At 35.2% G+C, this 20,624-nt stretch overlaps 1 protein-coding gene across 1 annotated transcript; it reads left to right on the forward strand.

Moving 5' to 3' along the window:
• Positions 1-3,040: 3,040 nt before the first annotated feature.
• LOC104242269 (probable serine/threonine-protein kinase PBL21) lies at positions 3,041-7,962 on the forward strand. Its single transcript, XM_009797297.2, has 7 exons — positions 3,041-3,215; positions 3,530-3,565; positions 3,688-3,872; positions 5,196-5,385; positions 6,022-6,410; positions 6,687-7,122; positions 7,688-7,962. The coding sequence occupies exons 1-6, from the start codon at positions 3,128-3,130 to the stop codon at positions 6,993-6,995; spliced, it is 1,197 nt and encodes a 398-aa protein (XP_009795599.2). The 5' UTR covers positions 3,041-3,127; the 3' UTR covers positions 6,996-7,122; positions 7,688-7,962.
• The last annotated feature ends 12,662 nt before the right edge of the window (positions 7,963-20,624 follow it).

The following is a 20,624-nucleotide window of genomic DNA, read 5'->3' on the forward strand; positions in this document are numbered from 1 at the left end:
TAGTATCCGTGATAAAACAATAACAGGTAGTGTCTTAGTGAACCTTCTGAATGTGAATAATAACTGCTACTTTGTCAAATAGTGGAAGGGATATTTAATATACATACGGGTAAAAATATAAATATAAAAATTCTTAACGGGTTAACGGCTTAATCGTTAAGAAAATTGAATAATTCGTTTCCAAACCGATAAGCCGTTAATTATAAATTTTCAATCCATTCACCATCCATTAATCCGATAACCCGATACCAATAAACCATTAAGCCAATTTTGCGGTTCGATTTTTGGTTACGATTCGATTTTGAACAGCCCTAGAGCCAATGGGGGGGGGGGGGGGCGGTTTCCGTTAGCTCTTGCCTCCACCAAAACTTGGACTGTAAATGGTCCTTGCCTATTGAAGATCGTAGAGAGTATCATGTGGGCCTCTTGACATTGTCTGAACTGTCAAGGCCACAGCCTTGTCCATTTAACAGACCAAAAAAAGTCTCTTTTTCCCCCTTTCAAGAATAGGAATTTTCGCAAACCATTATTATTTAGTGGCTATTAATTTTTTATAGCTATCATATACATAATAATTTTCTATAGCTACTATTCAGCTATACGCGCATGTATTCGCATATATTCGTGTTAATATATTCATTACAACAATAAATAGTTCCTAAAATCAAGGCAGTCCAACTATACGTGCATGTATTCACATGTATTCGTGCCATATATTTATGAATACAGCATCAAAAAGCGCATAAAATCAAAGCAGTCCAGCTGTACGCGCATGTATTCGCGCTGTTGTATTCGTGAATACAACAGTAAAAGGCGTCTAAAATAAGCGCAGTCTAGCTGTACGCGCATGTATTCACATGTATTCGCACCATGTACTCATGAATACAGTAACGACAATCACCTTAAAAATAGATATGTACAGGTATCTAAGAGAGAGGAAAAATATAAATAGTGTATGTCATGCCTCAATGGTAGTATATACCATAAATACTTATTTTGCTATAAAATATAAAAGGTAGCTATAGAAAATGCTATTTTAAAATAATTTTAGTTTATAATAAATAGGGTGTATGGCTTTGCTATATGAGGTAATGTTTAACCAAAAATAAGGATTTCGGTCAAAGCTTATGTTAAAAGAACTTGGGTTACTGATAATCAAATAGAAATAAGAATAATTGAGAAATAATAGCTGAACGCAAAGTAAATCAATGTATTCCAATAGTATTTCGTCCCCTTACAAATGATCAATCTTCTCCTTTTATAGCTATTTCTAGGTAATACGTTCTGTTTTTACCATAATAGTGCCGTTATTGATAATTAATGGCATTTAATGGCATTTATTGTAACGTTACAATCAGTAATCATATTTGATTTAATACAGATTCCTTAACGTTTTCCGTATTTAATGCCCAGTAGTACGTATCTATACCTTATTTACTTTCAGATTAATTCTCTTCCATCATAAAGAGGTTCGAGCGTCTATCTCTCTTGCTTTTTCCTGAATATCTACCCGTGCCTGTTGAAGCTCGTGCATCTTTGATTATTCTTCGTCACCTATCCTCCTTTGACTGGTCCACGTGTCATGACGTGTCATCTTATAATAAATTCCATATATAAACTTAATTTTTCCTAATATAGGTAAAATTTCCTTCAAAATTTAACCTAAACAGTCGTCAATCCGGTCATTTAAATATATATGTATATATTTAAACGATGTATATCAGATTAGAAAATATATATATATATATATATATATATTGAAACCATCCAGCTTTTTGTGTCTTTTAAAAATCCAATGGAACAAAGGTCTTGATGAGTGGTCCATTCTTGATATTCAATACTGTTGCTTTAGAATTTTCCTCTTCAGTGTGGATATCTTTTTTTGGAAAACTGTACTGCAAGTTGAGTAGGTGAAACTATTAAATATAGTCTCGTGCTTGCGATCACGACATGATACCAACATCTTCATGTTGATGATTGATAATACCGTAATAATAAGAAAATAAACAAAAAAATTATTACACACTTATATAGTGAAAAACTTACATGGGTCCCTGTCCATTGACCACACAGATACTTCTTTGACATAATTTTACACAGAACAGTAGTCCTAAATCCATTTTGTTTGTGACTGTTCTCACAGACTCCTTGTCAATGGCAACACCGCAAAATACTAGTGTAATTTTTTTTTAATAATATTAGGCCACTCAAAAAGATATACAGTCAAACCTTCTATAACAGCTTCGTTTGTTCGGAATATTTTTGAATGTTATAGCGAGATGCTGTTATAGAGAACATATATTACTCCATCCGTTTCAATTTATGTGAACTTATTTCCTTTTTAGTCCGTGCCAAAAAGAATGACCTCTTTCCCTATTTGGAAACAATTTACCTTTATGCAATGATTTATAGCCACATAAAATATATATGCTTCATTTTACACCACAAGTTCAGAAGTCTTCTCTCTATTCTTAAATTCCGTGTCCAGTCAAATGGGTTTACATAAATTGAAACGGAGGGAGTATAACTTAATACGAAGATTGGTTCCGAAAAAACTTGGCTTTTATAGTGAAGTGTTATTATATAAGGATGTTGTTATAGAGAATTCTGTATTCGCCACGTACCTCATACTTTGGGTGAAAGAAGAGCTACCGCTAAAGCTGGCGCTAAATGAGGAGCTGGAAGAATTTTGCTAAATTCAGAAATATTGGGACCTCCAATGTGTTATTTTCTTGATTTGTTGATAGGGGTCATAGATTTAGGACCTATTTCCCCACACGTTGTGTAATTTTTGAAGACTTTTTCTATTGTTAATGACAATTTTTGTCCTTATTACATTTGTCCTTTAATTTTTTGTTAGGTCGTTTTACTGTATTTGCACATCTATGAATGTGAAAGCTTTACTATTTGCCAAAGGGAGAGGGAATAAACCATCTCTCTCTCCTCAATCTCCATTTGCATTTGTTATTCTGATTCCTCATATTTGTTTTCCTCTCTCTTGTATATATTCATTATGGTGCTATGTTCTTGCAATTATGTAATCAACAAATAATTCTAGCTGAAATTTGAGGTGGGCTTTCTGAAAATTCTGCATTTAATTTGTTTGGGAAATAATCAGCAAAAAAGAATGAGTTGCTTTTCTTGCATGAGCCCTCGTCCTAAGAATGTTAGAGAATATGATGAAGACATGGTCCCACGATCCAACAGTTCTGCAGGTTTACATATTCTATCTGTCCTTTTGCTGTTATATTTTGTATACAGCATCATAACTATATATATATATATATATATATATATATATGTTGGTCGCATCCTCCAAAAATGTTGTGTCGGATCATCCAAAATGAAATAACTTTTGAAGGAATCCGACACATAGGCAATTTTGAAGGATCCGAGCAACATAGCCTCAGAATCCAATATCTTATACAATATGTCTATTATTATTATCAATTCTTTAATTATGAGATCTTAGATGTTATACAATGTGCTTATGTTCTTGCTATACAATTTGCAAATTTTGCGTTTGCAGTGCACGCGAGGGGGGAATCTAGTGATTCTGGAAGTGGTAAGGACATCATTAAATTGTATTATTAGGAATATCTGAGATTCTAATTACATTTGGGAGAGGCAGAATTTAATCAAATGTGTTTAAATTTTTGTGGAACATTGGATATTATTCATGCATAGGAAATGGGAGAAAGGAAGGTTCTTCGAAAGGTAAAAGTAGGGAAAGTAACAATCAGAACAGCGATGTCGCTCGCAGTTTCACATTCAAGGAACTAGCCACAGCAACTCAGAATTTTAAGGAAACTAATCTTATTGGAGAAGGTGGTTTTGGATGTGTCTACAAAGGCCGCCTCGATTCTGGCCTGGCAAGTTTTCTTCTTTCCAAATTTTGCTGGTTTTGTTCTCTAAATTAACTATGCACCTACGGTTAATTTACTTTGAATTAGTCTTTGTGACTGACAGAAGACGGGAAAGAAAAATGGTTTTTACATGGACAATGTTGGAAAACAACTTAGTATTTTTAAACTATCTTCACTAATAAAAGAGAACACTTTTAGGTGGCTGGCAGTTATAGCAATTAATGGAATTTCACTAAGGGGAGTTCAAGATTTAATGTATATGTATAGAGAGTAATATTTAATCAAGGAGTGGTCCTTCTATAAAGCAACCTCTTTAGGCCCCATTTTTTGTTACATCTAATAGATTATGTATAAGTTTTTTAAAAAAAAGTTTTGTAAAGTAAAAAAATTGATTTCTTTCTTTAAGAAATATAGAGAAGAAGGATTTGCAACTGCTATGATTTCTACCAAGAAAATTGTACTTGAAATGAATATCAAATCCGAATTTCGTAAGAAACGTGTGATATATAGGAAGTAACAATTTGATGCGAATGTTGATAATTAAATCTCAAAATCTTTTGAAGAGTCCCTTAGAGTTGATTGTTTTTATAAATAATAGACAAGACTACTTTTTCACTTCAAAATTGATTTGAACAATTCAAAGCATATGAAAATATTTTTGGTTTTCTATTTGGCAGTAAAAACTAAGATCACTAGATGTTGGAAATTTGAAAACATATTGTCTTAATCTTGAATGTTCCTTAAAGCATAATAATCAATTCGATATTGATGGTTTAAATTTATTTTCTGAATTAAAAGTATTAAGGAAAATAGTACAATTAGAAGATAACGGTTTAATTGATACATTTAATCAAATAAAAAGATTTAGTTCTTTTTCAAATGCCTAAATTTCTTATGGAATAATGTGAATAACTCATGTTACCGTTGCTTTAACGAAAATAAGTTTTCAAAATTAAAATTGATAAAATCTTACCTAAGAACAACAATGTCACAAAAAAGGTTAAGTGGTTTAGTTATATTGTTAGTTGAGAAATACTTATTAGGAGTTATTGATTATAAGAAAATCATTAATAACTTTGTATCTAAGAAACGTTATAAGAAAATAGACTTCAAATAAATAATTAAAAAAAATTAAAAAAGTTAAGGCCCTCGTAAAGTTTGACTTTAGGTCACAAAATTCGTCTGACCGCCCTTGATTTAACCTATATATACACAATAGTATAATTTTCCAGCGAAGGGTATTTACATGACCACTCTTCGCTCGTTGTAGCTCTACACCTGGTTGTGGATGATATATTGTGTTTCCTTGTGCTTTGGTCATATGAACAGATTGTCGCAATCAAACAACTTAATCTCGAAGGCCTTCAAGGGAACCAAGAATTTATTGTGGAGGTCCTGATGTTGAGTTTACTACATCATAAAAATCTTGTCAACCTGATTGGATACTGCACTCATGGAGATCAGAGGCTTTTGGTTTACGAGTTCATGCCAATGGGTAGCTTGGAAAATCATCTTTTTGGTAATTTAATTTTGATTCAGCCAACCACCACCTGTAATATATATCTCTAGAAATTTTCTTGCTTGCATAATCGACTTTGAGTTTTGTTTCCTAAGCTTTACTAAACAAGTTATTCGTCTTCCAACAGAATTTGAAGCTTTCCCGACAGTAATGTATGATTCTGGTAGTTAAAACAGAATTTGTCCAGTTCACCAGGAGGTCACGGGTTCAAGCAGTGGAAACAACATCTTACAGAAATGCAGGGCAAGGCTGCGTACCATAGACCCTTGTGGTCCGGCCCTTCCGTAGACCCCACACATAGCGGAAACTTAATGCACCGGGCTGCCCTTTTGTCCAGCTCACTAATAAGTTATGGCTTTGTCCTAGTATTATTGTGGCTAAATTCTCAGTGATCATAGCTTTTGTTTTCATAGGATATGAGATGTTAATTCAAGAACCTCTTCTCTAACTTCTGAGTTGCCTTTAATGGCTTTAGTATTTGCCTGGACAAGTTAAGCTCATGTCTCATTAGTGTGCCTCTAGGCCCTCTACTAATATGATGACAATTATTTGATGTCCTCGTAACTGCTCCTTTAGTTTTCGTGTTATTATTTTTAGGGATGTATCCTAACTGTCTGTTATTGTTGATGTTCCAAGATTTAGAACCAGGAACGGAGCCACTGAGTTGGAGAACAAGACTAAAGATTGCCGCAGGCGCAGCTCATGGACTTGAGTATCTACACAAAGCAAATCCGCCCGTCATTTACCGTGATTTGAAATCTTCAAATATCTTGTTGGACAATGAATTCAATCCAAAGCTGTCAGATTTTGGACTTGCAAAGCTCGGACCTGTAGGTGACAACACTCATGTTTCAACAAGAGTGATGGGAACCTATGGATATTGTGCCCCTGAGTATGCGATGACCGGAAAGTTGACTTTGAAATCTGACATCTATAGCATGGGTGTTGTTCTATTGGAGCTAATAACGGGGCGAAAGGCTTATGATACCTCTAAGAAACCTGGAGAACAGAACCTTGTTGTTTGGGTGAGTTTTATATCTAAGTCTGAATACTAACTAAGGTTTCTTTTTCGGACCAGCAAAGCTCAATTATTCCCAATTTCTGATCGATTCCACTATTGTCCAACAGCTAATCTTTAACGCTATTTCATTGCTTATTAAATGGTTTTTTATTCAAAATAAAGATGGAGTAATGTAACATAAATCCTGAACCCGACTTCCCACCCAAATTCGAAACGTTCTTTTTTGTTTATGTACAATGTGTGGGATTTTTTCACTAAGAAACTCTTCACTTGGTTGCAGTCTAGTCCTTTCCTCAAGGACCGGAGGAAGTATGTTCATATGGTTGACCCGTCGTTGCATGGTCAGTTCTCTGCTCGCTGTTTGCACCATGCAGTTGCTATTACTGCAATGTGTCTTCAGGAACAAGCCAATTTTCGCCCCATGATCAGCGATATTGTTACAGCCCTTGACTATCTTGTCGCTCAAGCACAAAGCTCGGGTCCACATAGAGGTGGTTCACACACTGGCAAGAAAACATCTCCATCAGAAGAAGAGTTTAATGGCAATACAAGAAAGCGAAGTTTTGAAAACATCTCTGTTACATTTTAAGTTTTTTTCTGATCAAACAGCTAGATTTCTGGATGGGGGCTACTCAAAACATAACGAAAATGGAGGTGCATATTTTGATTGGATGTTACAACAGAGGATATCAGTCAATTCAGCTTTTGATTATGAGGTAAGAAGACATCTTGACCACATCGTTGTTCTTCTGATAATGGCGAATTCTTGCACAAAAATATAATGTTAAAACCTGTTATCGTCACGAAAATTCTTCCAATTGGAAAGTCTCCTTTCTATCTTTTTTCCTACTTCGGTCAGATTTGGAAGTTATCTTATAAAATTTTCATCATTTCTCTATTTCACCATTTTGTTTGTTCAGAAGAGATAAGTGAACTACCTTTTAAGGATAACCTTTTCATTACTCTAATTGGTGTTGACAGATTGTTTGGTTGGTAAGAAATTAGAGGAGACAAACTATGCAAAATATCAAAAGAGATATTGATTTAACTTATATCTATTGACATACACGATCAGTATAATTTAACTTATTATAGCAGGTTGCCTGCATTATTTTCCATGTAGCTCCATTTACTATGGATAGTTACATGTAATTATTCTTTAAATGACATGATAGTGTAAAAAAATTGTCAGTGTATAGTGCACAGTTGGAGATAAATCCCTTCTTTTCTTATCAAATTAAGCACAGTTTATAAGAATACAAAACATTTTTGGTATTTCAGATGATGTTTCAATGAATCAAGAAGAAGTTCACTGGATTTGCAAGAATGCTGTAGATAGCTCTTTCTCGGTACTTTGGCTGCTTGTAACCTAGATCAAGGAACCATTGATTGTTTCACATATCTGTATTTGGTCTAAATGGAAAACAAAAAACAAGGATGTATATTAGCGTCGAGATTGTATATACCCATACTTTTCGTAATTTCATGCTTATAATTGTGATCATGTATAAGCTAATATAATATTAGAACAATAGATAAGATTGTTGATGACACAATATTTGATCATCTTGCTTCTGTTTATTGATTCAAATAATCTGTTGTGAAAGATTAGGACCTAAGCTGCTTTTAATCCAAATTGACTGTAAATCTCTTTCAGTTCATAAAATCCAGTACAGGTAAATATTTTACCTGCAGCAAGGTGCTTAGATAACAGAAAATGCTTTATGCAGAAGGTTTTTAATTTGATTGTAGCTTATGCACCTTATAATGGCGATCTTAATTCAGTGATATGTGTGCAAATGGCTATATTCGAAACACACCTGCTCTACACCTAGTTCGGCTGTAATGTGCAAAGAATGCCAAATCAAGAAAAAAAGTACTATTATGTTGCGGAATACTCATGGTTAACTAGTACATAATCACACATAAAGCAAATAGAAAAGTTGAAATAACATTAAGTATTTAACGAGGTTTAATCAAGCCAAGTTCTCAAGGCAGAAGCAGAAAAAAGACAGTATAGTACCTGAGATAAACAATTACAATCCATTTTTAATACCCCAAGTATTTCCTATACTTATGGGGCCACTGGGCCTTAAGACGAGAACATAACATGATTCGGATTCAAGTCATGCGGCTGCGCTCTGGTCACGCAAGGATCGTGCAACTCTCAGGAGCTGTCCCAGACCGTGCTCAAATCACCAAATCCTCATAAGCTCTTCTGTGACCGGGCAGTGCCAAAATTTAGTTCTGAGATTTTATTCGCTGATCCACAACGCGGGCTTTCCTAGGTCACCATAAAATTCAAGAGACAAAGTCAACAACATCAATGTTGAAAATATGCATGGTTGGGATGGTGGTTTTCTCTGGTGGGGCTAGTCTCCCACCAATGTCATATCTTCATAATAAATAAAGTGGTAAGCAGATAGTGCAGCCCAAATGTTTGAAATAGCTCCATATGGCCGGTAGTGACTTGCAACTGGTTGGCATTTGGACATATGTAGCTCTTTACCCTGAAGTGACAATGACCTGACTAGCTCGTGAGAATCTTGTCCATTGGCAGTTGAGTTTGGTGCAAAAAATTTCTGCACAGTTTCTTGATATCTCCAGCCTCAGAAAAATGCGTATGCGCCTCACTCTTGTGTTTGGGATTGAGACTCTGGCAAGAAATTGCACGGCTTCTTCTGTCTCTATCTTCTTGTGGCCTAATGGTTGGAATGATTAATTATGTAGACTTTTGATCAAGTATTTTTTTTGTTTGACCATTCGATATTTGGAATTTGTTGGCTTGATTAGTCTAGATTTGTGTTGGGTAGATTCACTAAAATAGTAAAGCATTCCCTATTAAGAAGATTTTCATTCAGAAATTGAATATAAGGAATTCCAACTATTCCACCTCACTATGATACTAACATCAAGTGTTAACCAAACAGCGACGTGCTCAAATAGGGATCTATATTGTGTGCCTACTCAAATCAATTTAATTCATATACCACAAGACCTTATCAAGAAGTTGATAATGTTCCGTGTGGTACAGTAAAATGTCTAGAGTTACAAATCATTTACTTATTATCCACAAAAACAAAATGCATGGGAGCAACTTCACTTTATCAGGAAAAAAAAAAAAACTTCACTTGCATATAGTGGTTGAAAGGGAGAAAAATGGCTGGGCAAAGACTATTGCAGAACTGAGACTTGCATATAGTTCGGGAAGAAATTCAAAAATAACCAGATTTACAATTGGTCGTTCCAAAATAGCTCAGTTTCAAAAGTAATCGAAATTTAGTCACTTTTCATGTAAAGGTAAATTTGAGCGAAAACACTGTTCAAAACCCGGAAAAGACGTCAGTATATTATGCTGGAGTTCCAGCATAAGTATACTTGAACTCCAGCACATTATACTGGAGTTCCAGCATAAGTACACTAGAACTCCAGCATAATATACTGGAGTTCCAGCAAATATACCGGTCCAGCATAATATACTGGAGTTTGGAGCACCAGTGCTCCAGTCTCCAGTATATTATACTGGAGCCAGCAAAGTATACCGGTCCAGCATAATATGTTGGAGTTCATACACAAGTGTACCGAACTCCAGTATATTATGCTGGACTGGTCTCTGTTTTAGCAAAATAGTTGCTATTTTTCATTGACTTGGTAAACGCTTGCTATTTTTGAATGACCAGTCCGAAAACTGGCTATACCGTGCTATTTTTATTATAGTTCTGCTATGACATGAATATAGATCACTAATAAGTCACAATATTTTAATTATAATAATTGTGGAAAATTATGGTAAAAATTGCACGGGGCGCCCTATTTGGTCGCCCTCATTTAATCTATACTCATTTTTTAAAAAACTTTTAACTTGTACCCGCTTTTTAAATAACTTCAGCCCCCTTTCTCCTCCTCCTTGCTTTGCAACTCTCTCGAATCATATACAGGAGAATCTCAGTTAAGAACCTTAGGACGTTCTTCCTATGCAGTGATACAATATAAATGAACACTTTCTTTCTGGTCTCTCAATTACTAGCAAAGGAATTGACAGATTCAAACAAAAATTAAAGAAATACTAGATTAATAGAGGATTCGTGTCTTTATCATTGCCCAAGGGGCTTCTTTATCTTCATAAAGGATACATATTATCCATAGAGATCTGGAGGCGATTAACAATATTCTTCTAGACGGTAATGAACCTCAAATATCAGATTTTGGATTGTCGCATATTTTGGTGGCAAAGATTCGGAAGCTAAGACAAATTGAGTTGTTGGAACTTAGTAATCATGCATGCAACCTTCCTGAGCACAAATAGTTCTTCCAGCACAAATTCGCCAGTTACAAACAAAAACTTCAGTTCTAGAGCTGAAGTTCGACAGTTACAAAACAAAAATTCAGTTCTAGAGCTGAACTTCAGGCTCGGCTATAGAATGCTGAAGTTTTGCGTGATTGCCTTTGCTACTTCAGCCCCGTATGCAGAAGTTATGCGAAAAAACGGGTACGCTTGCAAATTTTTTTGCAAAGCGGGCACAAGTTAAAACGTGACACAAAAAGCGGGTATAGATGCAAATGCCCAAAATTATGTTCTTTTAGAGGCCCAATTTGTGAAGGTCCGATGAAATCCAAACGAATCGAAGTCGAACCAAATAAAAACAAATGAAAGGAAAACTGAGCCAAGAATAATTTATTTCGGTTTTGCTTTTGGTTTTTTATTTTAGAAAATCAAAACTAAAATTTGGTACTCTCATAGCCCTAATTTATGTGATAATATTTGACTATGTACGGACTTTAAGAAGTAGAAAATCTCAAACATGTAAACTAAAACGAATCAAAATATTTAGCTATAAATTATCTAATTAAGTTTAAATTAAATTTTAAATATAAAAGTATTACATTTGGCACAGTCTAAATAAAAAGCATATCACATAGGATGAAATGGAGTAGTTTTATTGTGTGCCTCACATAACTAACATTAGTTGTATGAGGCTCTTTTTTATTTCACAAATTTGTGGACCTCAATCTTATACTTTTGGGTCGTAAAAATTGCACGGGGCGCCCTATTTGATCGCCCCCATTTAACCTATACCCGTTTTTTTAAACTTTTAACTTGTACCCACTTTTTAAACAATTTTAGCCCCCTTTCTCCTCCTCCTTCTCCCAGTGATCTCCATATCTCTCCGGAACTTAACATTGATGTAACAATATCTCTCTTTCTGTGGCTTCACGTGGTTATGTGTTTGTTGAATTTGAATCAGATAAATTTGTTCTCTTTAATAGTGCATGATACTTATTTCCTGATTTTGTGAAATGTTTTAGGATGCTAGCAAATCGTTTTTCTACATAATGCACATAGTTGCAACAGAAGATGGTGTGGCGCTCGTCTATTGTTCTAGTGCACGATTTAGGGAAAACAAAAAGTAAAGTAATCAAGTTTTAAAACTCAAGGGTTTTACAAACTTCAGCAGTACATACTTAAGAGTTTTAAAAACTTCAGCTCTAGAGATGAAGTTCGCCAGTTACAAACAAAAACTTCAGCTCTAGAGCTGAAGTTCGCCAGTTACAAAACAAAAACTTCAGCTCTAGAGTTGAAGTTTGTCAGTTACATACAAAAACTTCAGCTCTAGAGCTGAAGTTTGCCGGTTAAAAAACAAAAACTTCAGCTCTAGAGCTGAACTTCAGGCCCGGCTACTAGAATGCTGAAGTTTTGCGTGATTGTCTTTGCTACTTTAGCCCCGTATGCTGAAGTTATGCGAAAAAGCGGGTACGCTTGCAATTTTATTTGCAAAGCGGACACAAGTTAAAATATGACACAAAAAGCGGGTATAGATGCAAATGCCCCTTTTGGGTCCACAAAACTATGAGACAAAAAAAATGTCTCATACAATTAGGGGTCATTTGGTAGGGTGCATAAGAATAATATTGAATAGGGTATATTAGTAATGCTGGTTTTAGTTATGCTTGCATTAGTTATGCTGGTATTAGTTATGCTGATATATTTCTTATCCATTGTTTGGTTTGATGTATTAAAGCATTGTACAATTTCCAAAAGAATTATTTGTTTACAAAAATGCCCTCAAAACTAGTCCATACTCTAACTTTTTAAAAGAAACATATGTTGAGAAATGTTTTTATATGAAAAAGTTTTAAAAAAATTATTTTATTTGTCTACCTATATTGTAAAATAAAATTAAATATTTATTTATAAAAAAGAAAATATGCTAAGTATTTATTTATTTACTAGGGATATAAATTTATTTCTCACTATTTGGATTATTTTGAACTTGCATTAATATACTAACTAGCATATTAATCAAGTATAAATTTTGAAGGACAATTTTGTCTTTAACTAAGCTAATGCATGCATTAAAACCCATTGCATTGTTAATACCATTATTTTCTATGCATTAGTTATACATATAATAATACCAAATAGGATGTATAACTAATGCTTGCATAACTAATGCATAGGTTCAAAATATCTACCAAACAATATATTATTAATACACAGAGTTAATGCATATATTAGATTATCTAATGCATCCTACCAAACGATCCCTTAGTGTCTAGTTGGAGAGACAAAATAAATTTTTCCTATGAAATGAGTAGTGAAGTAGTAAAATGGGAGGAAGAGAGAAAATCTCTGTTCCTCTATAAAAGTCCAACTAAAACTGATTTAAGCACAAGTACCAGCCAAAAACCAACTAACTACCTTTACGCATTGAAAACCGCCGCCTCCATTAGCTTCCACTCACACCTTCCACATGAGTACTGATCTTTCACGTTTTAATCCCGGCGGAACTAATTCGCCGGCATCACCAGCACCGCCGTCGATGCAGTCCTCGGGAATCAACACCGTCGACTCCGACTTCTTCGTAATCCTAGCTGCGCTCCTCTGCGGGCTAATTTGCGTACTCGGCCTTGTTTCCGTTGCTCGCTGCTCCTGGATCCGACGGTTCTCCACCGGAAATTCAGCTGTTCCTTCTCCTCCGGCGAACAAAGGTTTGAAGAAGAAAGTCCTCAAATCACTTCCGAAGTTCAGTTACACACACGAACGATCTACGGAATTCTCAGAATGTGCAATTTGCCTGACGGAATTCGCAATCGGAGACGAAATTAAAGTGCTGCCGCAGTGCGGCCATGGATTCCACGTAGGATGCATTGACACGTGGCTGGGATCGCACTCGTCTTGCCCTTCGTGCCGGCAAATCCCAGTGGTTACCAGGTGCCATAAGTGTGGCGAGTTGCCGATGGCGGTGGCGAGCTCATCGTCAGCTCCAAGAGATTATCATGTGAATGCATTTTTACCATAGATAGAGTAATTAAGTAGTGGAGTAGTACAAATTATGGTGCATTCTAAGTTCATGATTCAATAGTTCTAAACTAATAATTTGTACAATTGATTTCTTAAGAAGAATATAAGATCTCAGCCAAAATTATTGAGTTGTGTGAATTGTACCCCGAACTGTACATCCACCTTGAAGCAGTACGATGGCCTGTGTATATATTATTCATGTATGCATACCATTAACAACTACTAGTACTATTTCAGTTTGTGGTGAACTAAATGGTGACTGCCTTCACGACAGTTTAAGTAATCAAACGGTTTCCAATTATTGAGATTTATGAGTAGATTCATTGCATTCAGTTTAGTTGACGGAAGATGTCCAATTCTTTTTCTCTGTCGGTCAGCATTTCAAAGCTCAAATTGGTTTAGTCGTATTTGAAACTTTATGACTTCGGATTCCAAATTTTATTATACTCCAATTCAAAAACTACTATTCATACTTAATGAGTTTCTAACACAAAGCAAAACTTTCAAACAAAAACGTAACTTCTTAGCTCGATCTCATGGTGATGAAAGTGGAAATAGTCGATAAACCAACACAAAACAACCAAATTAGGTACGGAGTACTAAATGTAGCAAAAAATGTGAGGAATGTGTAATACTATAAGATAGTAATAATCAAATGGGAATGTGACAAAACACAGCTCCATTACATAGAGCAACTTAAAAATGATATATTACGTTATTAGCTAGAGTTCTATTAGTCCTTTTTTTTTTGGGGGGGGGGGGGGGCTATTGTTCATTTTTAGCACTTATAGTAACACTAATGGAATAAATATTCGTCCAACTTAGTGGTAATAAAAAAATATTGGTCATGTTAATCACGCCACTTTCATTCCCTTTTAATGGTAGCCATCCAATAAAGTAACTGTACGACGACCCATGAAATCCCACTAAATATAATAAGCAGCCCCATTTCTTGATGACCATTATTTCTTCAAGTACTAATAGTTTATTCACTCCTTTAAAGATGCCGGAATTCTTGCAACAGCTTGTCCTTTTTTAATAAATGTGGTGTCCGTCGAGTTTGGGCGTATATTCTTGTATCGGTCAAAACGCACGCGTAAGTATACGCGATCGTCAAGTAATAAAGTGATTAAAAATCGGATGTCGATCCCACGAGAACTTATGATTAATTATTAATTAAATTAAATTATCCTAATTATTTAAACAAGAATTAAACCTAGAAGTATTTGATTATAAACTAATTAAATAAAGAAATATAAATAAAGAACTTTGAACAGATGAAGAGCGGATTTTTATGTTATCAATGTAATGAAAACGATCTAGGGCCATGGGCTATCTGACAATCTTATTGTATTCTTCAATTGAATTGACTAACTAATTTATCTAGTTTATTGGTTAACAAGGTTAATATTGCTCATAAGGATCTGTCGAGTTCTTACTCGCCTATTCATGCTAACCTAACACCTATATGTCTATGGAGTTAGAACTAACAAGAATGCATTTATAGTTCCTGTAAATCAACCAAGCAAGGCAATTAGGTATATGTCTATCCTAACCGCGAATTTGTCCCCGATGCCCAGGTTCAAAAACTTGCTCTATTCAATCCTATATGCAATCTAGAATTTCCACTTTCGAGTTCAACTCTAGATTCGTAGATAGTATTCAATTGGTGATCAAACAATCAAATAATTAAGCCCAGGATTGAATAAATAAACCAATATGATAAATCAATGAGGCAAAATCAATATCCGAATAACAATAGTTATGAAAGAACCACAACCTTAGAACGTGAAGTTTAGCTCCACATAAACATGGTAGCAAAACAACAAATCATATAAAGAAACATAAAAATTAATAAGTTTGGCGGAAGAAAGATGAAACCCGGCCTCCACGGTGGCTCCTTGCTCTCCCGAGGTTGAATTCCCTTCAAAAGTATGTTAGATGACCTAAAAGAGGTGTTTTTGGCTTATATATTGCGTACAAAAGTCGTGGGCCAAAGTTTTCCTAATCCTAGTCCGAATCTGCTTCAGGGATTGATGCTGGGGTGGATGCTTTGCATCCACCTCGTCCTCCGATTCTCAGCTTCGCATGCTAAGGTGGATGCTTCGCATCCACCCTTTGTTCCTCCATCTCAGCTTTTCCCAGGTGCGAATGCTATGGGGATGCTATGGGCCGACTTCACTGCTAAGGGGTGCACCAAGTAACCTTCTTCCCAAGGTTGGATGCGACGCATCCACCCTCTTCTCCTCTAGTTGGAGCATCTTTTCTTCGTATTTTTGCACTCCAACACTCTAAATCATCATATACAACTCCATTAGTCATAAAACCAATAATTAAACCATGTTGGGCATTTTTAAGACCAAATAGCAACAAAAAACGGTTAAAATATGGGTAAAGTAATACCAAAACATAAGGAAATATGTCCAACATCACCACCCCACACTTAAACCTTTGTTCGTCCTCGAACAAACCATCACTATAGTGGACGAAACAAAATTAATCTCTTATCATTCAAAGCACACTACACCTATGATCATGGTTATTTGCAACAATTAAGCTATAGCATATGCATATGCATTCACATACACTTTCCTTTTTTATAAATGCCAAACTTCAAAAATATTCAAACAAAGACAACATACTCATAACAATCCTAGTTTGAAAAACCAACTCAATGTCACAATGCACTCATGGCTTGAACACTCAATATCGTAGAGAAGTCTAATAATGTTACCTATCCCTCGTGAAACCATGTTCCCTCACAACAAGAAAAAAAGAGTAAGTTGAATCCACACACTTAAATCAAATGCTCAAATATATTTTAAGGACTCATATATATCAAAGAATATCATTCATCCTCACAAAAGAAGTCACATGCATGCAATTGGTACTATAGGCTTGCCCTTAATCTAAATCTCTACTACTGTAAGCTCGCTCGATCTAAAATCAATTAGGACTTTTTCATGGTTGTAATGTGGGCTAAGGGATGGGTAAGATATATTTAGGAATAGTGACTCAACCTCCTAAGCACTTTAACACATCATATGATAAACTTTAAGCGCAAATTCTTCAATCCACTTCAGTTTCACGAACAAGATCATCCCCCAAAAATATTTTCTCTTTCTTTAAGCACTAACTTAATTTACATCTCACTAGCAAGAACAAGACAACAATTTATTTTCTACATACATTTTCTTTTTCTATTTTTTCATTTTTTTTCAACTATTATTTTTCCTCTTTCACTTTCCGCTAGTGGTGTATTATTTTACAAAATAAGTGCCCTTTTTTTTTCATTGGTTCCACTCGAAAGCCACCCAATTTTCCTCCTATTTACTTTCTTTAGCACTCATCTCACAATTAAAGTTCTTTAAGAGGTAAAAGGATCAAAAGAACGTCAATTAAGAATAAAAAGGGTATAGGCTTGTAATGTGGGTATCAAATAAAAGTATATAGGCTTAAAAGGTTAACTAGGGATATATTTAATTTGTGGTAGCATTACAGTTCAAAAAGATCAACGAAGGCCTAAAATCATAATTCAAACCGAGTAGAACCTAGGATTTCGCTTCAACTCACATACCGAGCAAGTTCTAGACACAAGTACAATGACATGGACTACACAAAAACTTCACCACACATGGCACATGACTCACTATGGACGGTACCATTCCGACTCTCAAATAATGCAAGTATTCACGAAACCACAAGATATTAAGCATTAAACGCAAAGTGAACATAAGTCAAGTAAATGAGACATAGGCGCCACAAAACATGCTATCCAATTAAACAAGACATCATTAATAATTTCAAATCATAGGGAAGATACTACACATGCCAAAGCCTAAATATGCTACTATCAAACAAGTCAAGGTGCCTAGGAATTTCATCTTTCTTCCTCCATTTATTCCCTAAATTCTAATCTACTCTAAAAAAAAATTTAAAAAAAAAAAAAGAAGGAAAAACTACTACCCGGTTCAAACTATATCCCGTGGAAAAGAACCGAGGCACAAAGAAAAATCATAGGGGATTATTATTACCTAAAGAAAGCTAAAAGACATATTTTTGGATTTTTGTTTAGACATTAATCCCTCAAGAAAACTGTCTAGGAGATCCATCGTCGGGAAAATTTCAATTTTTCTACTTTTTTTTCCGATTGTCTTTCTCATAGCTACTAAAATACTACCTAACTACAAAAACAAAAATAAGAAGTTAACATTTTTCTAACATCCTACTACTAATTATATAGAGAAATTATCTCACCCCACACTTAAAAGGGTGCAGTGTCCCCAATGCACAAATAAAGCAAAACAATAACAGAGGTGAACAAAAAACTCCTTGAAAGGTCAAAAGCCGAAGCAATAGCGGCTCACGAGGTACTCAGACTTCCCCCAAGCATGGTCTTTTGTGTGGGCACCCCACACTTAGTTCTCACCATCTAACTTGCTTTTGCATTCTTCCAATGGCTTTGCTTCCTATGTTTATAGTCCTACAAAACAAAAACAACACTATAAAGATAATAGAAAAATAACAAAAAAATAAAATAAAATAAAATTAAAAGAAAGCAGTAAAGCTGGGTTGCCTCCCAACAAGCGCCTAATTTAAAGTTACGTCACGACTTGAACCACTTTTTGCCTTCACCTTGAACTTATGAATTGTGCCCCTAACAGGGCATCCGGTATGTGGCTATGCTCCTTTGGTGGGGCTACAAAGATAACTAGGCCAAGTAATAAATTTTTCACTCTGCACTTCTCGGCCTTTAGATGAGGAATGTAATTTTTGCTTTTTGGCACAATAAATTCAAGAATATAGGCACTCTCATCCTCACCCTTTGACTCTCTCATAGGCTGAGATAAATCAATTTCCATGTCATCATCTAAACATAATGTCGAAAAATATTTAGAATGAGGATCACCCAACTCTAGAATTGTATCACTATGTATATCCTCATATGTGCACACACTAGAGTCTTCAAGTATAATATTATCTACTTCCTCACATGACTCTAGAACACTCTTCTCAACATGGATATCCTCAATACAAATATGGTCTAATGTTTGGTATTCTCATTTTAGCTCCTCAATTTGGTCTAGAAGATTTTTTTCAACTTCACACAACTCATCATTAAATTGTTGGGCGTTACACGCATCAACTTTCGACAGATTCTTATGAGCAATATTAACTTTGTTAACCAATAAACTAGATAAATTAGTTAGTCAATTCAATTGAAGAATACAATAAGATTGTTAGATAGCCCATGACCCTAGATCGTTTTCATTACATTGATAACATAAAAATCTGCTCTTCCTCTGTTCAGAGTTCATTATTTATATTTCTTTATTTAATTAGTTTATAATCAAATACTTCTAGGTTTAATTCTTGTTTAGATAATTACGATAGTCTACTTTAGTTAATAGTTAATCACAAGTCCTCGTGGGATCGACATCCGACTTTTAGTCACTTTATTACTTGACGACCGCGTATACTTACGTGTGCGTTTGGCCGCAACAAGTTTTTGGTGTCGTTGCCGGGGAATTAGAAATTAGCTGTTTTTCTAGATTAGACTTTTACTTTTATCTTAACAAGTTTTTTTTCTTCCCTTTATGTAAATATTTTTATTTTTATAACTATTTGATTTTTCTCTTAGTGTATTTCTAGTTATCTCAACATTATATCTGGGGATAAAATATCCAGAAGTAAGGTTATTGCTGAAGACGCTTGGTTGACGGAAGATTTTTATGGCCCGTCTTTTTGGGCTTGTCATGACCTGAACTCTGGGAGGTCTGAATTTGAATATGGGAGTAAGGATTGGATTGAGAAGAATATTCACGATTAAGGGAATACGAGGAACGACGTTATCTTTTAACAAAATTGGTGAATGACTGGTCTAAGGAGAGAGTTGAACTTGCACAAGGAATTGACTGGTTTGGCTTGGCTTTGTGTAACTTAGATGCATATTTGCGTAACTTACTCGCCTATTCATGCTAACCTAATGCCTATATGTATATGGAGTTAGAACTAACAAGAATGCATTTATAGTTCCTATAAATCAACCAAACAAGGCAATTAGGTATATGTCTATCCTAACCGCGAATCCGTTCCCCGATGCCCAGGTTCAAGAACTTGCTCTATTCAATCCTATATGCAATCTAGAATTCCCACTTTCGAGTTCAACTCTAGATTCGTAGATAGTATTCAATTGGTGATCAAGCAATCAAATAATTAAGCGCATGATTGAATAAATAAACTAATATGATAAATCAATGAGGCAAAATCAATATCCGAATAACAATAGTCATGAAACAACCACAATCCTAGAACGTGAAGTTTAGCTCCACATAGACATGGTAGCAAAACAACAAATCATACATAGAACCTAAAAATTAATAAGTTTGGTGGAAGAAAGATGAAACCCGGCCTCCACGGCGGCTCCTTGCTCTCCCAAGGTTGAATTCCCTTCAAAAGTATGTTAGATGACCTAAAAGAGGTATTTTTGGCTTATATATTGCGTACAGAAATCGTGGGCCAAAGTTTTCCTAATCCTAGTCCGAATCTGCTTCAGGGATTGATGCTGCTCGTCCTCCGATTCTCAGCTTCGCATGCTAAGGTGGATGCTTCGCATCCACCCTTTGTTCCTCCATCTCAGCTTTTCCCAGGTGCGGATGCTGTGGGATACTATGGACCGACTTCACTGCTAAGGGGTGCACCAAGTAACCTTCTTCCCAAGGTTGGATGCGACGCATCCACCCTCTTCTCCTCTAGTTGGAGCATCTTTTCTTCGTATTTTTGCACTCCAAATACCCTAAATCATCACATATAACTCCATTAGTCATAAAAACCAATAATTAATCCATGTTGGGCATTTTTTAAGACCAAATAGCAACAAAAAGCAGTTAAAACATGAGTAAAGTAATATCAAAA

The sequence above is a fragment of the Nicotiana sylvestris genome, chromosome 10, assembly GCF_000393655.2.
Source record: "Nicotiana sylvestris chromosome 10, ASM39365v2, whole genome shotgun sequence".
Taxonomy (NCBI): Eukaryota; Viridiplantae; Streptophyta; class Magnoliopsida; order Solanales; family Solanaceae; genus Nicotiana; species Nicotiana sylvestris.